The sequence below is a fragment of the Pholis gunnellus genome, assembly GCF_910591455.1.
Source record: "Pholis gunnellus genome assembly, chromosome: 2".
NCBI lineage: Eukaryota > Metazoa > Chordata > Actinopteri > Perciformes > Pholidae > Pholis > Pholis gunnellus.
This window is the reverse complement of record NC_136536.1, coordinates 14606718-14633051: the sequence shown is the minus strand read 5'-3', so window position 1 is coordinate 14633051 and position 26334 is coordinate 14606718. Positions and strand designations below refer to the sequence as shown.

Sequence of the window (26334 nt, the reverse complement as noted above, 5' to 3'; positions counted from 1 at the left end):
CCAGCCTGATTCCCTCTCTTGGTCAGATTCATGTCTTCATTAGTAACAAGGCCAGCAGTCACTGTGATGAATTCTGTTGTTGTTCAGACGCTCTCATACAGAGTCTGGCCAGCTCCCAGCTCTATCAGCAGACAGCTCTGTCTGTAAACCTGCTCTTCTTTCTCTCTCTCCCTCCCCTGGAGACAAACGACCTCATCTCTGCCATCGCTCTGTGGCCGCCATCGATTACCGCTGCTCGCTGTCTCATCCTCTCCTCTCCTCCCCTCCCCTCCCCTTCTACCTCTCTCATTTAATCCCTTGTTTTTGCCACACCCCATTTCACTATCGATTTTTATGCAGGGTGACAAGAGCTCGATGTCTCTTTTTGCAGTGTGCTCTTTTTATACACAGCAGTAGCAAACGCCTGCAGGCTAAAGACAAAGATAATCACTACAGGAGCCATTAACTATATATTCACATGCTTTTCACAACTGTTGGTTTGACAGGATGGTTCAAATGATTAAGTAAAAGTGTCATTCTTGCTGTAAAGATGCTTAACTTTGGGGTCAGCAGCATGTTGCCTGAGTTAAAATCAGCCATCGCAGCCATGAAGGCTGGCAACAGTCTGCCATTAAAACCATAAACAACAGAGTAAAGGGTGAAATGACCTGGTCATAAAATCTGGCTAGCCACTGGGTTTGATGTACAGTTCTGGGCTCAATAAAAACTGCCTTTGCTCTGAGCTCCACGGCCATTAGTGGGAATGATTATCGCCATATATTTTAACCTGTAGTCGCCTACTGAAGTTTTAGGTAATAGCAACTCCAAGGTCTCGCTCGTGACAGGAGGGAAAACAAATTATTATTATAAGAGGGTAAAGGTAATTGGCCATAATTCACAAGGCCCGCGAAAGAGTTTCTGGCCGTAATCAAAGCTGGTTTCCATACACTGAAGGTGCCTGTTTGACAGGCCGTTTGTCTGGCTTACAAGACCTTGTTCTACATATTTACAGAATATAGAGGTGAAACACTGGAGAAAGCATTCAGAGCCTTTACTCAAGTAAAAGTACAACTAACTCAAACGTACACTTAAGTACAGCACATGATTAAATGGTTAGATTGTACAGAACTTGATTTTTACCCTGTATAGGTATATTTAAGACATAGTTAAATACATAGACCAGTGGCAAACATGTATGTAACATGTAATAAATGTCCATTAATCAAAAACAGTGGATACAAGTGCAGGACATTATTTTCCGGTTGAAATAACTGTTAATCACCACTAGATGGTATCATTAATGTCGCTGTGCTTCAGGAGGTGATATAGTGATGATGACTAGCCGGCTTGATGCTTTAAAGTCTATCCACGTTGCAAATGTCAGTCTGTTGCTGCTCATTCGAGATAAACACAAGCTACACGTTGCACTGGGGGACTGGTTGTCTTTCTACAAAACGTCATCATCTCTATACACATAATACACATGTCAGCTTCCTGTGAAGTTCATTGTGAATCTTCAATTAATGCTCTGTCGGACTGTATGTTTCATTACGCAGCAATACGACTGATGTAAATAAAGAATTCTGAATGGGCATACACTCTGATATCTGATATCAACTGGTATTCCAGCACTGCAGTTAGCAGGCCAGATAAAACAAACCGGTTTTCTGGCTGTAACAACGGATAGCATGAAATGAATTCAAGCAGTAGAACTCACATCCCTTGTGTGCAGGAAATATATTCTTAATTCTTCATAAAATAACAAAAAACTGCACAAAGCAAACAAAACTTTGCTGAAAATCATAAAAGTAAAGCAACAAAGCTAGAAGAAAGTTGCACTTTGTCAAAACACACAGACTTCAATAAGCACAGTTGCCTGTTTGATACACAAAGGTGGCTGCTCTTTAGTCTTTTTCCTCGGGGTCAAAGGTAAAGCCTGGTGAGGCCAACATGCTCTTGTTAATATAACAATAAACAGCAGTCTTCTCTCAATAACCCCCCAGTCAGCACCCTCACCAGCAGAGTTGACTTTCATCCCCTTACTCTTTACTCAAACAACTAGCATACAGACATGCACGGAGGGCCCACATACAAGTGCAAATGCAATCATTTTGAACACCATTCCAACCACAGGAATATTAGTCTCATAATCATGATGTATGCTAAATCCTGTTTACACATGAGTGCTAAGAGGGAGTTTAATAAGACTTTATTTACTCTTTGCCCACCATATGTGATGTTCCTGAGTGTTTGAAATCTAAGATCAGTCACAGAGGGGGGCCCTGTGGCTCCCAGGACACCTAATACTCTGCGTGCTCCAGGGCCGGTGAGAAGAAAAAGAGCACAATTGGATTAGATACCAAAATAGGGTCAGTGTTTGTTTTAATCAATCTGGTGACACAGGGAGCTCTTGAAAGCACCGGGTAAAGAGAGCCTGGAGAGAGAGAAAACGAGAGAAAGAGGAAGGGAGAGGGAGTAATGGAGACAGATAGTGAAAGAGAAGGAGAAAGGGAAAAAGAGAGACAGAGAGGGCAGCCGGGGTGATTGGTCCCCAGGCTATGGCTGGATAATGGAGACTAGAGGCTGGAGGGGAAGCTGTCTGGGGGGTGGCTGGCCTTTCAGAGTTCACTGTCAGGTTTCCAAACCAAGGGGACAGTGGTCACTTCCACTATCCCAGCATTCATCAAAATGAGCTTTGACAAACGCGGTGAAGCTGGTTTGTTTTCCACACGACACCAACGAATTATCTGACAAAGCGCGTCCACAAAAATGACGATGTATCTGTTGAAGATGATTCATCTCAACAGTTGCTTTGTTGGCTTTGTGTTGACAGGGACTCAAACGAAGTTGTTGAAAAAACATTTGAAATCTGAGGCTGGGAATGTCAACTGTCTTGTCTCAGCCTGTGTATCTGATTACCAAACATTTTCTGTAATCTAAGGCACCGTTCTAAGTTTAGAAAGTGAGAGGGCCGAAGCTTCTGATTGAGAAAGATAGTGGACACTATCAGGCAGAGAAGGAGCTAGTGTAAGTGCAAGGCTTTGGCTCTTTTTCCTTCTAGGTTGTTGCAAGATTACACTCCCTCGCCAAGTCACTGAATTGTGGCTCTTGGGGAGCGAATCGCGGTCGCAGCTGACTTGACTTTCCATGGCAGAGCTAAAAAATCCTTACTGGGATACACCACTGAATTTCAGATGTCAAAAATGATTTTCCAATACCTGAGACAAATTCAGTGTGTATTGGGGGTAACATTTAATGTTGTTTCCCATGGACGGAAACAAAAAGAGCAGTATGCTTCTAATCTGTGATCTCACATCTCAGCTCCCTGAAACAGGAAAAGACAGAAAGGTCGATGAACTCTTGTTCCAAAAGATGTATTTTCTGGTTCATTACCAAAATCAAAGTCCGTCTCCAATTTGTGTTCGGTGGAGTAGCTCCAGACTGTGGATCTATGTGGTGTTACAGATTAATGTTTTAGCTGTCTGGCGTTGCGAGTTGCTTGGTTATTTAGTTCCAAAATACCCATGAGTCCATGACATTTATTAAATTCTTCAAATGAGTGCTATTTCCCTTTCAATGCCACCCATGTATAGTCCACTGACCTAAGAGTGTTGTTGCATATAGAGAAGGGAAAGTGAATACAAGAGCACCTAGATCAGAATAGTGGGGAAATACAAATCATCACGTTATTCCTGTGTAACGTTGCACAGGAATAGTTAGTTAGACGGCTAGTGTGATCTTTTAGTCTGGTATGCAGCTTTTCTGCTGTGTGAGCATGTGCATGTTGGTGTGCATCTATAGATTTACACTATTTGAGGCGCAAGAGCGAGAATGTCCCAACTCCTGCATATCCTTCAGCCTTCTCCGTGGTGTTTGGTAATGGTATCCCCTGGTCGGAAGTGCAAATCCAGCTGCTGCGAAGTGCCCATAAATTAGATTTTCTGAAACTTGGTGCAGACGTAGTCTCCAGTGTGCCATTTACTGGAGCGCTCGAACCCCACTCGTCAACTGCTGCTTTCATTATCATTACCTAAATCCCTGAAACTTTGTTGATGCATTGTCACATACCTGAAATTATCTCTGTTGCGCATCAGCTCTTTGCTGCTGCATGGCTTCTTCACTATAAGTCAAAGCAAAAAGTTAGTTTCAGTCTAACTTGAACCTCTAGCGTGGCAATTTGTCTCTTTTAAGAAGTGAAACATGTTGAAAACATTACAACTCTTGCTTCTGCTCTCTGGGCCTAGAGGTTAGTGTGATGTGCCTGCTGAAAGCTTTTCCAAATCACAGAGAAATCAACTGAGTAAGTTCAGATTTTTGCAGCTGCTTTCTATTCCTCAATGTGCAGAGTAATTCCAAACAGTTTATTTTCTATCCAGCCACTTCAGCCCCCAAGGTCATTGGCTTTTTCTCTTTCTAAACAGGCAGAATTCTCACATGTCCTTTCTTGGTGGAACTCCACTCAGTTTAATTTGCTATGCTGGTCTGTTCTTCCCCAGCAGACTTGTGACCGCCTCATTCAGATGTGTCAGAGTTCCTTCAATTTAGAGACCTCATCTTTTGCCTGAGATCTTCTGATAACGAAACAACGGGGCCACTTTCAGCTGCATGAGGCCTTTCACACAGATTACACAGAACAGCCGAACATTCATTGTATTGATTGAAAAAGGTGTTCTCCGTGTCTTTTATAATCTTTTAGAGATTGCACAGGCGGCCAAGTAATAGGCCGACCAGTTGTTTGTGCTTTAATGTCCGTGCATATAAAAACTGTAACTGCAGCTATGTACTGCACGATAAATATATATGAAAGTGGAGGATGAGTGACGGCAGAGACAAAACACTAGCCACCATGCTAGCTTCAGTTGCTGTGGGTGAAGTGGTGCATTATGGCCAGTGTATGGGTGGCTGTTTGGGGGGTCGTGCTCTGTGCCCAGGCCCTCGGGGCACCAGTAGCAGGATGGGCCCAAGCATCCGCTGTGACGATGACCCCAGCTATCCCTGTGGAGTTTAGCTTGTACAGCTGTATCTGATTGGACAGGAACAAAGAGATGTGCTGCACTAGGGGGTTTGGCATTCAGCAGATATAAGAACTGATCCTCTAAGACAAGAATCGCTGCTCCTATACCCTCACCAATAGTTCATGAGTGTGTGTTGATCTGTATTTCTCAGAATGATGGGAACATGTTGTAAGGTACATGGGTTTAAATTTGCAAATTTAGATTTTGTGTTTCTGCAAGACATGCAGCATAATATTGCAATATTTCACCAACAGTGCTAATGTTAATGCACATTTTCATAATTATGTTGTGAGTATTGTCGTTTTACGAAGGACACACACACATATGTATGTATATATATATACAAAATATAACAGTAAGAAAAAAGATTGGTTTGTTCTGTCTGTCTGTCTGTCTGTCTCTCACACCTTGCCTCATTTGTAAAACCAATTATATCATAGTCTAACAAATCCTTCTGACACCACTGATAGCAACATAAAAAAAGATGAGCACGTTAAATTGGTTAGCCTTTATTGTTTTGGAACTGTCATCCATTCAGCTGAGCTTGCAAAAACAGACGGATTTATTGTGAAGCACTGCGAAAAAATATCGAGTTGCTCTTCCGCGGACTTTCATATTTATCCAGAATATTGCTGACAGGTTTCTTCCAAAAAAGCTGGTAAGCTACCGGAGACCTCCTGTGCGTCAGGAGTCTTCTCATTTGATACGCTGGAGACGGAGGCCGCTGCCAAAGCCGCAGGTCCTGTCTGGAGCCTCCGGATTACAGATCTGTGTCTGTCTGTCTGTCTGTCACAATGCACGCGCCATCATACACACTGTCACACACGTGAATGTAAGCATACAGGCTGCGACCTTTATAAGACAATCACCGACAGGTTTCCCCGTCGAAGATGCTGTTTGTAGTTTAAACGATCGACTGTAGATTTATATTTAAGTTAACAGTTGTTAATATAAGAAGTTGTCTATGGCTAATCTGTAGGCCTAATGTTCCGTAGAGTATAAAAGTGAGGAAAATATAGGTTATTGTAAAATATGGGTTATTTTCCTACACTTTTAAACAGAGAATGGGTTGTTATATTTTTGCAATGTTGTAGGCAATAACCGATTTAAGCTTTTTGGGAACACAAGAGCATACGAAAGATTTCACGTATTTTGTATTTCGATAGGCTATAATTTGCTTAATTAAAATGCCTCTCACTGTAGACAACAACTGAACATTTAAGAGTAGATATCTCAATTCTTCATCCTAAAATAATTAGCCAACAATAATCTTGTTGTTTTTTTCGCTTGGAAAAACGCAATTCAGATAAGAAGTTTAAAGAACACAGCCAATGAAAATGTATTGTTTATCCTTCGTTCATTTAATTGCTTTAATTGCTTATTACAAAATGGAAAGGTGGCCTCAGAAAAGTGTGATATGATATGGGAACTTCCAATCTAGCAGTCACAGAATCTGAAAATAAACGCGTTTCTTTCAATCAGTGATAAACGATCTTAATTTATCTCCGGAAAATAAGATTGATAAATACTGGAGATGTAACAAAAGGGTAGTTTATAGCCTAGTCAACGGAAGCAAATGCTCCCACCAAATATTCTGCTAATGTTCACTGCTGTAGAGGATGAAAGAAACTGATCAATAATGTTAAGTATTAATGGTCAAAATGATAACAACGGCAATCTTTTTGCTGAGTTTAATGCACCGTTATTATTTAGTATGTATTCCAGTGTCATTATAGTATTTTCACTGTAATGTCACACTTTACAGCCGGATTTTAGGTTATAACTTCAATGAGTGAGAAAAAAATGAATTGGTTAAATGATAGCCTATGATATCCTAATTACATTATTTTTGGGATATACCATAAATAGTTTTGTGAACAAAAGTTTTAAATTCTAAATTCTCTCCAATTATACCATGATTAATTATTTTCTTTCTGTTCTATTTTCTAATGTATATTTATTTAAATGCACTTTTCAGTAGCCCTCTGACAACTGGACATCAGATTTTCTTCGAGGATGAATACAGGTGATTTATGTCTTGATAGCGTGGACACTTTTAATAATACTCACCGGAAACCTGCAGTGTCTGTGGGACAGGAAGACGTGAGGAGGTTCCTGTCCTCTGGCTCTGGATAATGAAGATCCCATGATATTCCGTTTGCGCTGCTTACCGCTGCTTGATCACCTCTAATGCAATCCGAGACCCCGGGTCACCGTCAGCGTTAGAGGTTGTTATAAAAACGACAAAAACAGCATCAATACGATTATAGCTGTTAGTGATCATACAACTCGTCCTGCGTTTGAAGTCACGTAAACCTATTTTCACCCCAATTTCTTAAAATACAATCTGTCACAAGTAGGCTAATTCATTGGGGCCGACTTCAACCGTAACTTTTTTTTTGCTTCCAACTCAAGGAATTATCCTTTGTTAGACATTTATAATCTAATGTTATCTTATTCTAACCTGCGCCGATAAAGACGATGATTAGCTATTTTATAGGCTATGACTTCAAAATCTCAGGTTACCAATGAGATAAACAGGGATTTAGATTGGTCTTTATATATATATATAAGTTTGAACAATACATTTACATTTACATATATTTAGCCGCATATGCTGACTGTTAGCAAAAGCAACAACCTATCCATAAATTAGTTGTAACGGAAATTGCAGGCTATTCTTTAGTCTACTCCGTTATACGCATGCGTTGCCGCCAAACAGGGCCTCCTCGTCAACGGTTCTCGGTCTAAAACACATTTAGGGATTATTTTTAGCTATGGCGTGTGTCTGCTGTATTGGGGCCTGAGCTGATACTTCCAGATGGTTTTGCTAAGGTGCATGTTTACGGATTCCTGGAGATTGTGAGTAAGGAGCGAGGCTCTACCGGTCTGTCCTTCATTAAGAGCAGTCCAAGCAGAGAGGCTTCTATCACGACAGACAGAGCTTTCATAACCCGGTGTTCCCGCACACACATGCATCATTTCTCTGGCTTAGCTACTGTGCCGAGCAAGCCTTCTTATTCAGCTCTCTATGACTAATATGAAATAGGTTAAGCCTCATATTAAACTGCTAAAACGGCAGAGCGTGAACTAAACTAGCACCTGCATGCGTCCTTGAGCGTGTTGCTATGACAAGCCAGCAGTTGGTATCGAAAATGTTTTTGGAAACTGTTTTATAGGTCTGTCTTGCATAATAGCTGCCTCTCTTTTTATGCTGGAAAAAGTAATTGTGCAACATAAAAAAATGTGAGTGAATTGGCACAGGTCATCTGCTGTGGGACACGTCAGCCTGTTATGTGAGTTCTGTCTTGGGTTTTAAATATGTGCTCCCAAATTCTAAAACTACAGTGAGAAACCAACACACAGCATGGGTTGCAGCAGAAAAACCATTTGTGATAAATCAACCAATAACTATGGAAAAATGATATAAATACAATTGAATAAGGCTGCAGCACTTTGGTCCTTTGGTTTGAAGATCATTAGGGGCTTAATTGAGTAACTTTAGTTTAATATGTTGCGATCTTCCTGGTAGGCTATAGTGAAATGAATGGAAACAACGTTTCCTCTTCAATGTTTCATTATCTGTCAGAGTCGTGAGGAAAATGATCTTTCAATATAGTAAAATTCGGATCAAAACATGATTAACATATATTGTGAGAAATGTTCTTTCTTTCTGACCGATACGTACCTGGCTCATGTGTGTTGTGGATCCTGACTTGCTGCTAACTCTCAGTGGGCTCCACGACGCCTCGTATGAGGTCAGACAGAGGACAGCCACCCCACTTCCCATTTCCCTTTCGAAACCTCAACCCCCAACAGCAGACCAGCTTAACTTCCCAGAATGCACCTCTCCAACCGGCTGACCCAAGGGTCGGCAGCTGTCAATCACATCCTCAGCTGGCTCTTCAGCTTCTGGACATAGACTGGAGATTGTGAGGGAGGCCTCTGAGAGGAGCCCTGGCTCTGCATATGGGATCATCTCTGTGCATTCATGGCGGGTAATTCAATTAGCTATCCTTCTCCTATTCTAATACAAACCTCAGGTTGAATCACCACCCTGTACGTGAGAGGAAAGGCCCCAGGCAGAGATGGCCAGACAAAGACAGCCAGCTTGTATGAAGTACAGAGTTGTACTTCATATAGCTGGCTGTCTATGTTGCTGTTCCTATGGCGGGTCGATCTTAATAACTTCTCCATCTACGTGCTGTTGGAGGATCACACAGATCGTCACTGGAAAAGGTCAGGTCTTTGTTTACTCTCTACATAACAAATATTATTCACAAACATGACCACATTATCATTTAGACTTTTAAAGAGTAGGATTCTATGTAAAAAGATTAGTGCCCGATCACTTAATTTGGTTATAGTTGTGTCGGTGTCCAATGCAAGCCAGTGTACCATAAATTGTGTGTGTGTGTGCGAGAGAGGATGTAAGGTGTAACAGGGTGTGACAAAGCCCTGCAGACTGACATGCAGGCCGAGAGGATGTTGTGGAGGGAGGGATGGAAGTGGCTCTCTAGCCCGAGGGCCACAGGGTGGTGAGAGTGCAGGGTCACCTTTATCCACTCTGTCTGTGCCCAGAGCCGGGAGGCAGCTGGGGGAGACCTGGAACTCCCAACAGGCTGAACTGATTTCCTGTGCAGGGTCATGCCCAGGACAGGCTTGGAGGACAAGGGTTTAGGACCACGGGGAGCAGTGAGTGAAACTGGTCATGGTATGGACAGCCAGTTGATGCTATTTTCTGCCATGTCCCTGCTTTTAACCCCCACATCTTTCCCTGTAAGTGGGTAAAGTAAGAATGCACACACATCTGTGTTTGAGATCCCATTGTGCTTATTTTATAAAGGACAATACTCTGTGAAAGTCTGACTTTTTAGTGCATGAATGAATGGACCCCCACCCCTTATGTATAATTAAACAAACCACAGCACACAGACGTCCACACAGACTCCTAGGAGGCTTTGATTCCTTAGCAAATAACATATCCATAATCCTCTACATCTTATGCTCTCTTGATGCAGTATTCATATAAACACTGTTACCTGCGGCTGCTCAGAGATCATAGCGGAGACGTTCTTCCTCTTGCCCACATTTCTGGAATGCATTTATTCAGCTGGGTCCGTGCGTTGCTGCCTCGGGCTACAGAGGACATGCTTGTCACGAGATTTGAGAAACATATCCGTGTCCCGTACACATCTTAAAAAACGTATACTCCCCTATAACAGAATTATGATGTTTTAATGGTGGTCAGCCAGACAGTTTGATAAATGCTGGCAAGTACATGTAGGCTGAAGTTTACGGGGATGAATACACTCAGAGTGTGGGAGGGTGAAAGGTGGCATTGTGGTTGTGATTAACATGACAGCGCGGTCTTTTTTAGCCTCGCTCTAACATGGTAATCTAAGTCATGTTACACATAAATGTCATTAGGCCTTATATCTAAGGCCACTAATCATTTTAAACTTGAAGGAGCGCTTCCTTTCCATGCAAGGATCCATGTCTTGCACTTTGTGTCCAGATGAAGAATGGAATTTTCATTTTGGTCATGACTACACTTTTGAGTCTCTTGGTAAAGAGATGAATGTAGTTTGTGGCAATTATCACATTAGCTATGAATAAGATTATCATTAGAATTGTAACGTGTTTTTTTTTGGGGACAAAAACAGTTGCAAGGTTAATCATCTTTTCTTTATTCGTCATTGAAATTCTTTGTATACAAACAACAATTCAAGCCAGAATTTGAGCTCCCTTGGAGCCCTCATTCACATGCCATCTTAACTCCATATTTCTTGTTGCACAGATTTTTTCACTACACTCGGATCTGTAACGTGTACTGTGGACACTTTGATATTTCAGAGCTCAAAATGGAATCAAATGGGGCTTATGAGGCTTTTCAGCCCAAATGGACCCTGTGTTTACACACTTGTCCATCAGCTGAGCAGCGTGCAGCCTCAGGTATCCAAAGAGATGGTGAGATGTCCCCAAAACCAACGGTACTGCGTCTGAACCTGGTAAGTGCACTGTGTTTAGACGAGGTTTGTCTAGATCGGAGATAACGTGTCAGTATCAAAGGCCTTTTATCTTACTGCTGAGTCCAACTCTTTCTGATAGTCAGTCAGTTTCGAGCTGCATGGTTAAAATAAATAACACATCTTGTGCTCTGTATCATGGACAAAGCATTTTTTCTGCTTTTACTTTAGATGCTATTATTTTTATATTGACTCTTATCAAAACAGTTGTCAAGTGAGTTCAAGTAAAAATCCCACAAAGATTTAAGAATTGTATTGCATTAATTAAAAGTGTATTTTACTGCAAGCAGGAGATGTTATGACCTTCATAACTATTGTTTTGCTGTTTCCATCATTTCTGAAAGACTTTCAGTATTATTCAGTGAAACCACAGGAAATCAGCCCCATACTTTAGAGCTGAAGGACAAGGAAACGGCGAAGTGAACCACTGTAAATGTCAGCAGACACATCGGTATATCGGAGTATTTTGTGATAATCTGTTTTGTCACTTTAATAATGATAGCCTATATTTAAAATTGTTCTTCTGGTATGTTGCATTATCCTCAAGATTGTTGATTGAATAATCATTTTGTTTAAATTAATAGTTGACGATAACGTCCTTTTTAAATTAGGCTAATGTTATATAGACAGCCTCCGAAATCCAAAATGTCTCGAGTTAGCTCTATATCTCCATGGGATTCATACAATAAAAGCCTACCTGCTGAACTGCCATATGCCGTGACATTGGGTGATGAATGCCGACGCATTTTCAACGAAATTGTTGTCTTTAGCTGAATTTGTTCAAAGACAAAGACAGCGAAAACAATAAACCTAAATTGCCCTGAGTAGACAATGAAATATATCATCTCAATACATTTGCGTATTTTATTAGTTATCATGTTTAGTGATTGTGTTTGCGTGTGGATTTGTGTCAATAGGCTTTTATCCAAATTAGTTTGACCTTGGCAGTCCTTTGAACTGATTATACATGCTTTGTAATTGCATTAATTTTTTTTTTACATGGGCCTTTTTTTAATGGGCAGAAGAGAAAGAATGAATTTGGTCATTTGTGTCGTGTAAGCTTCTATCGATGTCGTCCCTTTTCTGGCACAGCGGCAGAAGGACACATACCTTTATTGGAAGTAAAATAATGCATCGAAACCTAATAGGGAATAATTAACACATGCATATATAATCACTGAATTAAACGTTTAGAATAAATTAAAAGGAAGAAAGTCAGTTTGACAAAGAATAATGAAAATAAACATTAGGCCCACTCGTTATGCCCGACTGTGAACAAAATAAATAGAATATACTAAAGTAAAACGAAATTGACATAAAAAATACAAAACAAACCGAAAAACAAAGAAACATACATCACGAGCTGCATGGAAAAGTATCGGTCAGTTATCCCTGCGTAAACTGTTGTGTGTGTCTGTGTCTGTTTCTCCTGTCCTGCTTGATTTGGTGATGAGGCCCATAACAATATACGAAATAGGAATTAAATGGTTAATTGGAGGGACAGAAACCACACGTGATTGAATTTTTGGCGGATTATATCAGACTGCTGGATGCTGCAATATACACCCTACCACACACGCAAACACAGCCTCTCTCTCTCTCTCTCTCTCTCTCTCTCTCTCTCTCTCTCTCTCTCTCTCTCTCTCTCTCTCTCTCTCTCTCTCTCTTTCCCTCTTTCTCTTTTACGCACGACACACACACACACTCCAGCCCCGGTTTCACGGGTCTTTGTTTCTGATCTATTAAATCCCACCCACTTGACATGAACACAGTAGAGAAAAAAACTGTCCCACTCAGGCGCCCACACTATCAGCGCCCAGTCACTGTTGTCTATACTGCCTGCTGGACACGTAAGATGGAGAGAGAGAGTTGTTTGCCTTTCTCTTCGCAGACCAGCAGGAGGACGCCAGATATCTCACCGAGACTGGAGCACAGCGGCTCCGGCTCCTTTCTCCCCTGCGACGAGCTGCAGAAACCCTCGCATCTTCCTCCTCCTCTTCCCCACCGTCTCAGCCTGCGCGGGGACCTGTACGCCGCCGCCATGGGGAGGTTTGGGGATACTGCGGCGGACTTTACGCACGGGGCTGCCTCGACGAACCCGCCCGCCTCACCGTCCAAACACAGCAAGTTCTTGGAGAGTATAAACCAGGATCAAAAGGGGACAGCGATAAACGGCAAGCCGGCGTTTTATGAGAACAACTCGGAAGGTGAGTAAGAGAGAATTTCTGTTACAAAAAGAAAAGAAAACAGCAACTAACTGACTTATAAATTAAAGTAGGAGCAACAGCAAGTCCTTGACTTGTTTTTGCTTGTTTCTCTAAACTATCTTTGAATGATAGCACAATTGCTTGACAATATAATGGATTTTAATAATATATATTTTAAAAGAATGCAAAAAGAATAAAAGTATTTTTTTGCCAAAAAGTCTTTAGTGCGGAAGGAAATACCTGGATTAGCATTCCCCCCCCCTCCCCCATTTTGACATTTCAAAAATGAATTAATATAAAGAACAGGTGGGTGTAAACAAAAAAAGGATGAATGGAGGTATAGAACATGAAAATAATCTTTATCCTTGTTCAATTTAGTAAGAAAGAGATCCATAAATCCGGTGGATAAGTTTTCCAGTAAGGCAGTTTTTCTTTTTTTGCAGTTTGCAACCGTGTTAAGTGTGCGATTTCAGCTAATAATGTTGATTGATTTGTATTGGCTATGCAAATGAAAGCAGCGTTGTGATGAAAATGTCAACAAGTTGTCTTTCACTTGACAGACCTTGATGTAAAGTGAGAGAGGTTAAAGGTCAGTCTGGATGTTGGATGTGTCATTAGGCCACTAGTCAGTTATCAGGTTTTAGGCTAACATTCAGCCTAATATTTCTGTATTTTAGTCCTTGCCCTCTTTTTTTTTTAATTGCTTCTTATTCTCTTCATGTGCATGGTTTGTAAAACACATGTGAATTGGCTTTGAATTTCTGCTCAAAGAGCTGTCAGACATAATAGCCTCTAAATGTCCATTATTGGGAAGAAAAGTAAAACCTGTATATGTTGAACCGAAGCCTGGAGAAATGATGTGGTCTTCCACTTTATTTATTAGTGTTGATGATTCTGCAAAGCAACAGAGGATATGAGTACTGATAAGGTCTTTGTGATATCTGTGTCCAGAATAATATACAACAGATTGATTCATGTTACTGCCAAATAGACAAATAGACTTTTTTTCACAATTAGTTATTATAACGATATCAGCTGTCATGTTTGAAATTGGACTTTTATTACTTTGCTTTGAAATTGGGTTTAAATTAGGAAATGTATGGTTTCCCCAGTTCTCTGTCACGGTCACACACACACACACACACACACACACACACACATGCTTGTGCACTGAGAATTGTTCAGTGTAAGTTTAATTAATTTTATACATTACTGGGTATATCACTGTAAGTTAGTAGGGTTTGCATGCATGTGCAGAATAGATGTGTGCATGTGTCTATACTCTTCATGTGTGTGTTTGGGTTCGTTCAGCTTCAAAGGCAGACACGTCTTCCTGTTTTGTCTACAATGGGATGAAAGTTTATTGATGGTGGGGCAGGCCAACACATTTTAAAACCCTTCAACCATCTTTACACTTTTAAGTTTTAATTTAGTTTGCAATGTTGTTGCTTGCAATCAATTCTTGCAATTGTAATACAGAATTAGCCAAATTTGAATAATGGGTGAGTAGATTTTTCTGAAATTGTTTCACATAAATTGCTTGGTTTTTATAACTAAAACTCCCCCCCCCCCAAAAAAAATACCAAAAGGTTTCACATTATTAAAATAAATAATAAACAACCTTAATTCTTTGTTAGAGGCTGAGATAGCTTTATTTTAAATTGTCTTCCATTTTATTATTCATCTGCTATAATAACGAACGCAGATTAATTTGAAACCATTAAATATTATATTTCCGTTAAAGAAACTGATGAAACATGTTTTAAAAGACTGAAGTACCGTTTTGTTCAAATTGAAAACCTTAATGTACAGAGCAAGAGGCCTGGAAAAGAAGTGGCATAAATTTCTACCACGACTATTTCAGTTTATTAGAATTGATCCCCAAACTCACAGCATGATATTTCTTCCTATGCATTTTGAATTTATCCTCTATTTGCCTTTTCCTGAACTTCACCTAAATCTCCTGTTACACCGGAGGCAGAGCGGATGTGGGTGTTTGACAGGGTAAAAGCTATACAATGTCTGGCGGCCCCAGTTTGATATCTTAACGGAGAATATTTTCAGCATGAGCTGCGGTGTGAGGTGGGATCTAATGGACAAGAGGAAATTAATGCTGCAATGAAAAGTGCTCTCTGTTGGGCCCCATATTGAATTAGGAGAATAGCAAAGTAATGTCTCTGCTGCCCCCAGTAAGAGAGTGCCTGCAGTTAGACGCAGAGTGATTTGGTTTTGGAGCTCAGGGTTAAACATAATGAACATGGACAACAACATCAAAATACTGCAGGAGGGAACAGCCCTTTCCATGGTCTGTTAACAGGAAGGGAAATAATGCTTTCAGATGTCCCCTTACTGCTGAATGTTAAGGGCCGACTGTATTCAATCATGTGCTTTATCGGATATATATTTGACATTTAATCCAGTGCTTTATCCTAGTTTTCTTACTCTTAATGTTAATATTTTGACATGAACATTGCAATAAGTTTCCCAAAGAATAAATTGATTTGTTTGTTTAGAAAGCGAGCCTAAACATTTATTTTATGATGTAAATTTATTTATTATCCAAATGTGACAAATCGAATCGTGTTTTTTACTTACTGCCTTGTGGGTTTAATCCAAACCAATTTACTGAGAGTTCACTTTGGGTTGTCTGAGCTAATCAAATTAAATCGCTGTTTGGCTGTTGTGTGTTGCTTTTCTCAGCGTCACAGCTCAGCCTCTTATGATAGTTTGAGTTTGGGAATTAAATTGAGAAGCATGAAAAACAAGCAGGAGATTAATGGATTTTCAGACAGAATGTTTGATGTGATCTCTTGTTTAATTAGGTTTTGTAACAGTGTGTAGAATTATACGCCGCTGGTCTTAATATTAAACTTTCTCACTTGCAGTGAAAATGGGAGTGGTTGATCATTCAGATGTTAGTACTGGTGCCTCACATACAAAGGGACTTTTCTGTACAAAAGTTGTGCATTTCTCGTCCTCATTAGTGATGATAAGTTAGCTACAGGTATAAATGTTTATCGGTGTTAGCCTGTCGAAGCCCGCTGGTTTGTTCGTGATGTTTCTCAGGGTCCCGCATAGTTTTTCTGCAACCTTACAAAACCCTAAACAATATATATATATAGATTTTATTGAACCTTTATCAAACCACAATCATTGTCATCACATTTTTTGGTCCCGGCCAAGATGGGCAGCAATAACAATCCAGAAAAAGTAAAACTTATTTCACAAAGTATTTGATGAAGGATCAGATTGAAACAATGCTAGAATCTTAATCAGAAGTTGATGATTGCAAAATCTTAAGTAAAACCAGCACCCTAAAAAATATGTGGTACCGTAAAGAAAACCTAACAGCAATCTAAAATCATGAAACAATGAATCAATTCTGATGAACTGACAATATAGAAGTTTGCATATACATACATTTTGGAATACATAAAACTTTCTACCTTTTTTCTGTGTGCCCTTATGTCTCAGTCAGAGAGAAAGGCGCTCCAAAGACCATGGGATATCCTGGCATTGGCACGGACTGTTGTGGCAAGCTGAAAGAGCCAGGTGCTGGTTTGCATGGGGACTCTATCGCCGACTCCATCGACTTATCGGGCAAGAACAAGAAACGGCGCAATCGTACCACCTTCAGCACGTTTCAGCTGGAGGAGCTGGAGAAAGTGTTTCAGAAGACACACTACCCTGACGTGTACGCTCGAGAGCAGCTGGCCCTGAGGACGGAGCTCACTGAGGCTCGGGTTCAGGTGTGCTTTCAGGCAACTGCCTCATATATTACACCTTTTTATAACTATGTGCAGAAGAGAGTTTATGACCTGAATAAGACCTGTTGTCTTCTGATCCACAATATTTTTGTATTTGAAAGGTTTGGTTCCAGAATCGTAGAGCCAAGTGGAGGAAACGGGAACGCTATGGAAAGATCCAGGAAGTCCGCAACCACTTTGCGGCTACATATGATATCTCTCTTCTCCCTCGCCATGATACATACCAGGTAGGCCACCGCAGATCTCACATGACATACATGTTGTGGTAGAAGCTGTAGAAATTATCGATCCTGCTGTGAGAACTTATTTAGTTTTTCCTGCTCAATTCGACCTTTGCAGATATCTTGATTTGGTGTTCATAGCAAAGTATGAAGTGTTTCCATGTTCATTCCTCTCTTCCCGTCAGATGCAGGGCAACCTGTGGCACGGGGCAGCTTCAGGAGGAGGCGGTGGTTCAGGTGCTGGCTGTGTCCTAGGAGCGGACTCCATCCCCTCATCCTGCATGAGTCCATACCCTCACCCCCACAGCAATCTGCAGGGCTTCATGGGCATGCCTGCATCCACCAGCCATCCCCACCACCACCACCACCCGTCTCACCATCCAGGCATCAACGGCCTCTATTCACTCCACAGCTTTCCAGGAGGCCTCGGGCCCCCTTCCATTGAGGGGCCCGAGACTGACTACAAGCCGACGGGCCTTGTGGCGCTGCGTATGAAAGCCAAAGAGCCAGGCAGCATTCTCTCCTGGCCTACATGACCACAACAGTGCCAAAACCCCATTATGCACTGACTGAGCCAAAGCATATTACATTCCTGAACCATAAACAGTCCCCGATGTACACACCCATCTCAGCATATGACTCAAATATTTCCTCCTAACATTTATGTAAACTTGGCGACTTTTCACAATTCAGAAGGATCGTGGAATATGAATTTCATGAACATTGAGGGCAACTTGAGCCTCTTGCACGAAAACCCAGTGTATTAATAGGAACTTTGTTGTTTCCAGTTTTAGTTTGATATCACATTGCTGAGACCAAAGACAAACAATTATTTAAGCATGTAAAAATTGTAATTATCATTTTAATCATTGTTTTTTTTGTGTCTGTTGTGCTTTATAGTGTGACCAGTAATAAAGGCCTCCATCTAAATACTGTTTTTTCAGTAGGAAACTATTTTGGGGAAAAAAGATTAAGAAAATAGAACAAAAACAATCTCAGCCGAAATGATTTTAGGCTTGACATGACTCCTAAAAAAACCAACCAAAAATCTGTGTCACATATTTAACTGTGAGTGTTGTTTGTGGGGCAAAAAAAGGTTCACTGGCTGTGGTTGCCATAAACACAAAGACTTCTGCTGTGCGGGAAGTGAGTTTTTTTGTATTTGGGAAGTGCACAGAGAGACCGTACATGTGCAGCATACTTGGCCTCACTTCAAGAGGCCCTCAGGTGGCACCTCATGTATCAGGAGCGAGTGGCAGGTTCATTAATGTAAAGTTAACTGAGCAACCACACTCCACTATTGATGATAAAGTAAGCCTTCCTCAGAAGGATGGCTTCACATTGAGCCATTTCTCATTCACATCTGGCATCAGTGGTAAACCCGACCAACTGAGTAATGACTTACAGTTTAATAGAAGAAATTGGGGTTACCATGGCCCAGAGCGTGTTTTGTTTGGTAATATTAACCACTGAAGCCAGTACTTCTGCTTTTATTTATAAATACTTATGTATCCATATGTTGTCTTTTAAACAAGAATATGATAATTATAAATCTGTGGCGTGCTTAGTCTCGCATGTACTCTGAATGCATTCTTAACAGTTGTTTTCAGGAAATCTCCTTGTTGTGCTTTTCCCCAAACAATGTACTTTATTGTCAAGGAAACACTGAATTGCACGGTACCATATCCCATCTGGTGTAAATTACTAAATACCAACATATTAATGTCAGATGTGCAAACATTTAAATCTGTGAGAGATTGAGACTGCAACTTGAATTGAGAAAAAAGAAAGTTCCTCTGGTGGACAAAGCCGTTCCAAGCTCCACTTACTCCACTTACTCCCCAGAAATGGCTTACGGGACAATATACTGGCTCTGCTTTCCCTTTGCTTGCTTCACATGACAGACATGCTGAGGCGGATCATCTGCCATTCCCTGAGTCTGTGCCGGGGTTTTGTGTGAGCCACTAACATGTGGTTCCAATAGAAGAATGCACAAACCCATCAGAAACGCTTTCCACACCCACAGCTTCAAATTCCAGCCAGGCCCTGGGAGACGGCAGCCTTTACTGCAGTTACATAGTCCCCTGATTAAATCCCAGATTAAGTGGAGAAGATAAGGAGACCTGTCAGTGGGGATAAGGGATTGAGGAGATGGCCATCTTTAGGAAAGCTGAAGAAATAGCAGATGGTGGATCAGCGCTCATTTTTAGTATTTATTTTTTAGATAGGGAGCAGGTTAAATAAATCTGCTGAAACAAAAGAGGAAACTCAGTGGCTTAGTGAACCTGATATGTTAACCCTTGAACGCTGTCAGGACAGTTGTAAAAGAATAGATAACAATAATATAAATGCAGAATGGTTTCGTCCACTTAAAAACAGGACAAAAACGAATTACCTCATCTTACAATAGGCAACCATAAGTTTTGATTAAGTTGTCATTTAAGTTACAGTGGTATGGCAGGCGCTTTGATCTGTATTGGTTCATATATCAGGCTGAAAAGGCCTCATATGATTTGTCATAAAAATGAAATGAAAAATGTTGAGTTAAGACTGCACAATGCTGGGGGCAGTTAATAACTAAGCATCACTTTGTGTGTAAGGGTCATCGGGTGAAGACTGTCACTTGAGTCTGAAAATTACTATACCCTTAGCCTCATTAATGGACAAATACAATCTGATTTAATGCTCATTAAAATCTGTACAGCTGCCTGCTGGCCACTGCTCTGAGCTTTGATCTCAACAAGATTTATTTTGGCCTTGAAGTGCAGATATTGTGACACAACAGATCCTTGTATTTGAAGCAGTCGGACGGCATTGACATGTCCCACTAAGCTAAACAATGTGGTTGCACACTGCGGCCATCTCTGTAACACAGTCAAACAGCGGAGCGAGGCGAGTTCCACACAGTCTGCCATAAAGTATTTAGCTGCTTCAAGACATTGAACTTAATTTAACAGTTCATCATTTGAAGGGTAAAAAACAAAAAGGGCTGCCACACTGAGTTGACTATTTGCATTTAATTGTTACATTACATTACATTACAGTCATTTAGCAGACGCTTTTATCCAAAGTGACTTACAAGTGTGCACTAAATGTGCACTAAATGTTGTACACTTATCCAGAAGTGCAAGAAGTGGTTTGTAGAAGTGTTATCTTGTTTCCGCATGATTCAAACATTCCTTTGACTCGTAAATGGTAAATAACTCAAATAAAGAACAAGAAAAGGCCAAATCCTGGGATTATTTTAATTTAGCTTTCACCTCCAAAAAGGAAACTATTATAACTAAAAGTAACCAGGTGTTCAGATGTAACATGCCTAAAATATACCCAAGTAACCTGCAATACAATTATGACTGGAGCGTGGCAACTGTATACGTATGATACAATTCATTACAAGTTGTTGATCAGCAGCTTTTAGTTGTCCACATACCCACAGAAGGGCCATGTGTACATCCAAAGTCATTTTTAAGTAATTTATGAGCTTGTGTGCTTACTGTACCCTTTGAGCTCCTGTTCAAATACCGCCACCTTGTGGTATGAGGTCAACGTATTTAAAACGATGGAGAAACATTTGACATAATAATAGTTTAGTACTTTGACTGGGGATGAACAAAAAACAGGGGCAGCTCACAAAATGATGTATTAAAATAGCCCTGCAATAAATTGTAAATCCCTAAATAAACACTACCTTGTTGGGCTTATAACGCTTAGTATTGAGACAATGTCAGAGAGGTGTTGACTTATAACAGGCTACAGATTAATTTGCAGTAAATTGCTAATTGGTGCAGAATTACTAAAGTGGAAACGAATAAATACATATTTACATTTAAACGTCCCAGTGGGTGATTGACATGCGCTTAAAAGTTTTCCACCCTGCTTTTTAACCAATCAGGTCGCAGGGGCGGGCCTTCCCATTAATCTGTACAAAATGGCGACTGTTGTTGTTTTGCCGCAGGGTCAGTGAATAAATCCGTTTTTCATTTCAACAATCGTCTGCACTCAGTTGCAGAAACAGCAATAAAAAGCCCAGGTGTCCCGAAAGTCGGCTCCGCGTGGACTGAAATGAAAGGTAAAGAGCGGTCGCCGATCAAAAAACGCTCCCGGGCCTTGGACGACATACGAGACAGGGGAGGATGCCACCCGACCAGCAAGAAAATGGGGGCTCTCTCCGTTTCCAGTGGGAGTAATAATGGAAATAGCTCGGCCAAAAGCGACGGCGGCTCGACGAGAAGGAGTCTACTCGGTGAAAAAAGAGACAGAGATTTTGACGGCCACAGTCGGACTGGAAATAACCACAGTTGTCAGTCTGCTGCCGCTAGCTCCATCGGTAAGAACCACAGCCTGAGCCTCACGCTGGACTTAGCCTCGCCGAGGACCGCTTCACGGGCGGAGCAGCGGGTGCAGCCGCCGAGCACCGAGAGTGAGTACAAAACACTCAAAATAAGCGACCTCGGCACCCAGCTGAGCGACGAAGACATAGAGGACGGACTCTTTCACGAGTTTAAGAAATTCGGAGACGTGAGCGTTAAGATAAGCCGTAGCAACGACGAGCGGATAGCGTTCGTGAATTTCAGGAAGCCGGAGGACGCCAGAGCCGCGAAGCACGCGAGGGGACGGTTGGTGCTGTACGATCGGCCGTTAAAAATCGAGGCCGTGTACATAAACAGGAGGAGAAGCCGCTCCCCCGTGGAGAGGGACTTGTATGGTGCAGCTCAAAGCCACAGACATTTGCAGAGACCCCTGTCGCCCACCGGGCTCGGATACAGAGACTACCGGCTGCAGCAGCTGGCCTTGGGACGGCTCCCCCCTCCACCGCCGCCCCCTTTGCCCAGAGAGCTGGAGCGGGACAGGGAGAGGGAGTTTGCCCTGTTTGAAGCCAGGGCACGCCCCGCTTTCATTGCAGAGCGAGCAGCTTTTCGCGAGGAGGATTTTATATCTCCAGAAGATGACCAAAGAGCCAATAGGACGTTGTTTTTAGGCAATCTGGACATAACTGTTACAGAGGCGGACTTGAGGAGAGCTTTTGACAGGTTTGGGGTCATAACTGAAGTGGACATTAAAAGACCCACACGAGGACAAACCAGCACATATGGATTTCTGAAATTTGAGAATCTTGACATGGCTCACCGTGCTAAACTTAGTATGTCCGGCAAAATAGTCGGCCACAACCCCATAAAGATAGGTTATGGGAAAGCAACTCCCACCACACGCCTGTGGGTGGGTGGACTTGGACCCTGGGTTCCTGTAGCTGCCCTAGCAAGAGAGTTTGATCGCTTTGGCACTATAAGGACCATTGACTACAGAAAGGGGGACACTTGGGCCTACATTCAGTATGAAAGTTTGGATGCTGCACAAGCGGCGTGCACACACATGAGGGGCTTTCCGCTGGGAGGTCCAGAGAGAAGACTTCGAGTGGACTTTGCTGACACTGAGCATCGTTACCAGCAGCAGTTCCTGCAGCCTCTCCCAATACCACCGTTTGACATGGTGGCGGAGTCATTTGTCCACCGTGCCACACCTGAACCTCTGAGGGTCAGGGAACGGACTCCACCGCCACTTCATTTCAGGGAAAGAGAGCTCTTTCCTGGAACTGAGTGGCCCAATCCAGCTATTCGTGATCGGGTACGTGCTTCACCCTTTGAGCCTCTGGAGCACTTGGAACGTGAGCGGCGGGCACGAGAGCCCTGGTCGCTGGAACGAGAGCTACAGGGACGAGAACCTGCACGCAAGCGGCGTATAATGGAGGACGGACGCCATATAGACCACTCCCCTGACAGCACTGAGAGGACAGTAAGGCGTAGACGTGCTTCTCCAGATGGCAGTCCTGGAGGTAGCAGCAGGGATGGTGGGCGCTTCAGTGACTCGGAGCGCCCTCTGCGGGCCGAGAGACCCTCTCCGGCACGAGAACGTCACGGCAGCCTGGAAAAAAGTGTGGCTGAACGGAGACTCAAAGGCCAGAGTCTCTCTGACAAGGGACCACCAAGCAGCAGTGTTTCATCAGTTGCAGAGCGTAAGCGCAAAGCCGGCGATGGTGGTAAAGGGCCGGCCAAAAGAGAACGTTCTGAAAACAATTCCAAGGGAGGCCAGCCGCCCAAACCGGACGGCACAAAACTCGGCCTGGCCTGGCATGGTATGCTGCTACTCAAGAACAGCAACTTCCCGGCCAACATGCACCTGCTGGAGGGCGATCACAATGTAGCCAGCGACCTGCTCGTTGAGGGCACATCAGGGCGGCAGGTGAGCGAGCTAAAGATCACCCAGCGTCTCCGCCTGGACCAGCCCAAGCTTGACGAGGTGTCCCGGCGCATCAAGGTGGCGGGTCCCGGCGGCTACGCCGTCCTGCTGGCAGTTCCTGGGACCACGGAGGATTCGTCTTCGTCTGACCCTGCAGCCTCAACTCAGCGGCCGCTTCGCAACCTGGTGTCCTACCTCAACCAAAAACAGGCAGCTGGAGTCATCAGCCTACCTGTGGGAGGGAGCCGAGATAAAGACAACACAGGGGTTCTTCACGCTTTCCCTCCCTGTGATTTCTCCCAGCAGTTCCTGGATTCCTCTGCCAAAGCTCTGGCTAAAAGTGAAGAGGACTATCTGGTCATGATTGTGGTTCGTGGAGCATCTTAAAAAAAAAAAAAAATCAGAACACACACAAGTTCAAGTGGTGTAAAAAAAAAAAAAGAAAAAAAAAGAAATCTGCTGTATGTCAGTAACTATTGCATGCTGTGTGTTCTGCATTATGGGGTACACTAGTATGGTTCTTGAGTGTTTGTATGTTACCATGTAATCCACTAAAATAGCAAACCCTGCCCTCCTACTAAACTAAAAGGATGTGTGTATTTGAAATTATTTTTAAAGGGTGTATGAATTGCTCACAGTAATTCAGTCAGAACATATGAAAACAGTAAAATATGAGGAGCATTTGTTGAAAACATTTAATTTAAGAATAGATGAGGCATATAGGAAACTATTTTATTTGGTTAATTTACAGGTTTAAAAACAGCTTTCCAACTCTACTACAAGAAAATAACTAAAAAATAACTCTGATTTGCAGTGAGTAGACACAATAACACCTCCACTACAATACTACCACAAACAATGGCCTCACAGGCTACTGTAGTGTTGAGGCCACGCCTCCCTGACTCTGTGTTAACAACAAGCTGAAATGTACAAGTTTAAAAAGGTCGTGTTTGTGTCTCGGCTATTATACTGCATTAGCTTAGATTGTATAGGTGTTATTGTGTCTATAGGCTTTTACATGAGGAGAATCAGAAAAACATCCTTTTTACAAGGCTTTGAATTACAGTGCAATGATATTTCTACCACTGAGCATTTCTTAACTGACGGTTCTCAGTGACGGTGGAGTTAATGGTTTGGTACTGCAGTTACAAAGCCAATCAAGACAAAGAATCATTTCGAAGGCCGAAACATTTCGCACAACTTTTCTCCGGCACACCACACTCACCAGAGCTTTTAGGCTCCCGTCATCGGGTAACCGCCCTGATGTCAGCACGATGGCTAAAACAGTTTGGTGGATGGAGTGTACCGCAAGAGTTATGGGATGTGTTTTGCGCGTGTGTGCGCTCAAAGTTGGAAAACATTTCGAAGGTCCCCGGTTAAAACGTCTCTAGATACACTGGCACATTTCAGTCACCCACGTTGTGAATTCTGTTAAAAAAAAGAGACAAATGACGTTCAGGTTCACGGTTTGGATTTGAGAGTATTTTTTATGGATGTGTCCCTCAGTGTTGGAACACCAAATTGCAAGATAGACAATGAACTCAGTGTGGGTCCACTGGTGACACTAAACTGTTACATCAACTCTATGTGGAATGCTGAATACTAACAGATGTGATATTTTCGCCCAGGGAACAGCCCATAACACAACGCGCATAGCATAGTAAAGCAAATACTAACGTGTTTTTCATATTTTTTACTTCATATTTTACTTTGTGCATCCCTACCTTTTAGAAATGGTTGTGTAATGTGATCTATGAAAAACTACAGTAGTAATGGATAAAAAAAAAAAAAGCTTAGAGTTTTGTGTTGTTTCATTTATTGCTCTGAAGCCAGTAGGTCCTCAAATGATAGTATTAATATTCAGTATCAGTAATATGTTGGTACAAAGTGACAAAAACCTGCTCTTTGTTCAGTAAGTAGGTCTGAGTCATTTTACAGTTTTAGAAACACGTTCATGTTCATGTTTGAATCATATTTTAGAAGTATAAATTGGACACTATTTAACTCATGCCTGCCAACATGTTCCCAAGGCCTACTTATCGAATTTTGTTTTGCCATTGGATGTTTGTCATGCAATAGAAAACCGCTGATTATGGTTTAATGTGTATTGAAAACAAACTTGTTCTGTGTGAACATCACACCCACTTCAACGTTGGACTCTCGAGGAGACGAGTGCAGAGACGAAACTCTCTGCAGAGAAGGTGTTTGTGAGTCCTCGCTAATGAGGCAACTGTTAAGTTGTGTATCCCAACTGCACCTGTGATGACTTCTGTTTTAAATGGAAAAATTGAGCAATGTACACTTTGATGTCATGGGAAAGGAAAATCCATAGAGCCCATGCGAAGCTGTTCACATACCTGCAAGTGCGTTTGGGCACTTAATGTGACCGATTATCAATAAATTGTTCATTTGAAGGGAAACATGTTTCTTCGATGGAAGTGAATTGAAGGAACACGCTGCCATACCTTATTGTGTTTCGACGGAGTTGTCACTTGAAATTTTGTTTCTGCACACGAGGGAGACAATTTGCAGTTTGTTTAGCGCCAGTGAAGAGAGAGACCCCTGTATCGCGTGAGGATCGCTGTTTGCTTACAGGCCTGTTCTGAGCTCCTAAGTTGCCCATCATAAATCACTCCCCCATGAATCTCCGTTATACCGTCAACGTTTCCTGTTGGCATGTGAACACCTGAACAGGATGGAGGAGCCTCTCCGCTGCCTGTTGTTTACAGACGCAGACGGGCGGTGCAGTTCGGGAGTCGAGGGCAGGAGCCAGTAACCTGTTGTCTTCCCTGCTCCTTGCTCTAAAGGTTTCATGTGCATTGTTCCTGGTCCTGAATAGGAGCTGAGGAAATCCCATCACCGGCCGTCTCACACACACACTC

The 26334-nt window shown here is 42.2% G+C and overlaps 2 protein-coding genes across 2 annotated transcripts; both read left to right on the top strand.

Annotated features, from left to right (window-relative positions):
• Positions 1-10858: 10858 nt before the first annotated feature.
• On the top strand, positions 10859-17754 carry alx3 (ALX homeobox 3; the record flags this gene model as incomplete). Its single annotated transcript, XM_079178210.1, has 5 exons — positions 10859-11005; positions 12915-13230; positions 16705-16979; positions 17099-17224; positions 17404-17754. The coding sequence occupies 5 exons, from the start codon at positions 10859-10861 to the stop codon at positions 17752-17754; spliced, it is 1215 nt and encodes a 404-aa protein (XP_079034336.1).
• A 3396-nt stretch (positions 17755-21150) lies between these two features.
• rbm15 (RNA binding motif protein 15) lies at positions 21151-23907 on the top strand. Its single transcript, XM_079178140.1, has one exon. It carries the CDS (start codon positions 21281-21283, stop codon positions 23837-23839), a length of 2559 nt encoding a protein of 852 aa, XP_079034266.1. The 5' UTR covers positions 21151-21280; the 3' UTR covers positions 23840-23907.
• The last annotated feature ends 2427 nt before the right edge of the window (positions 23908-26334 follow it).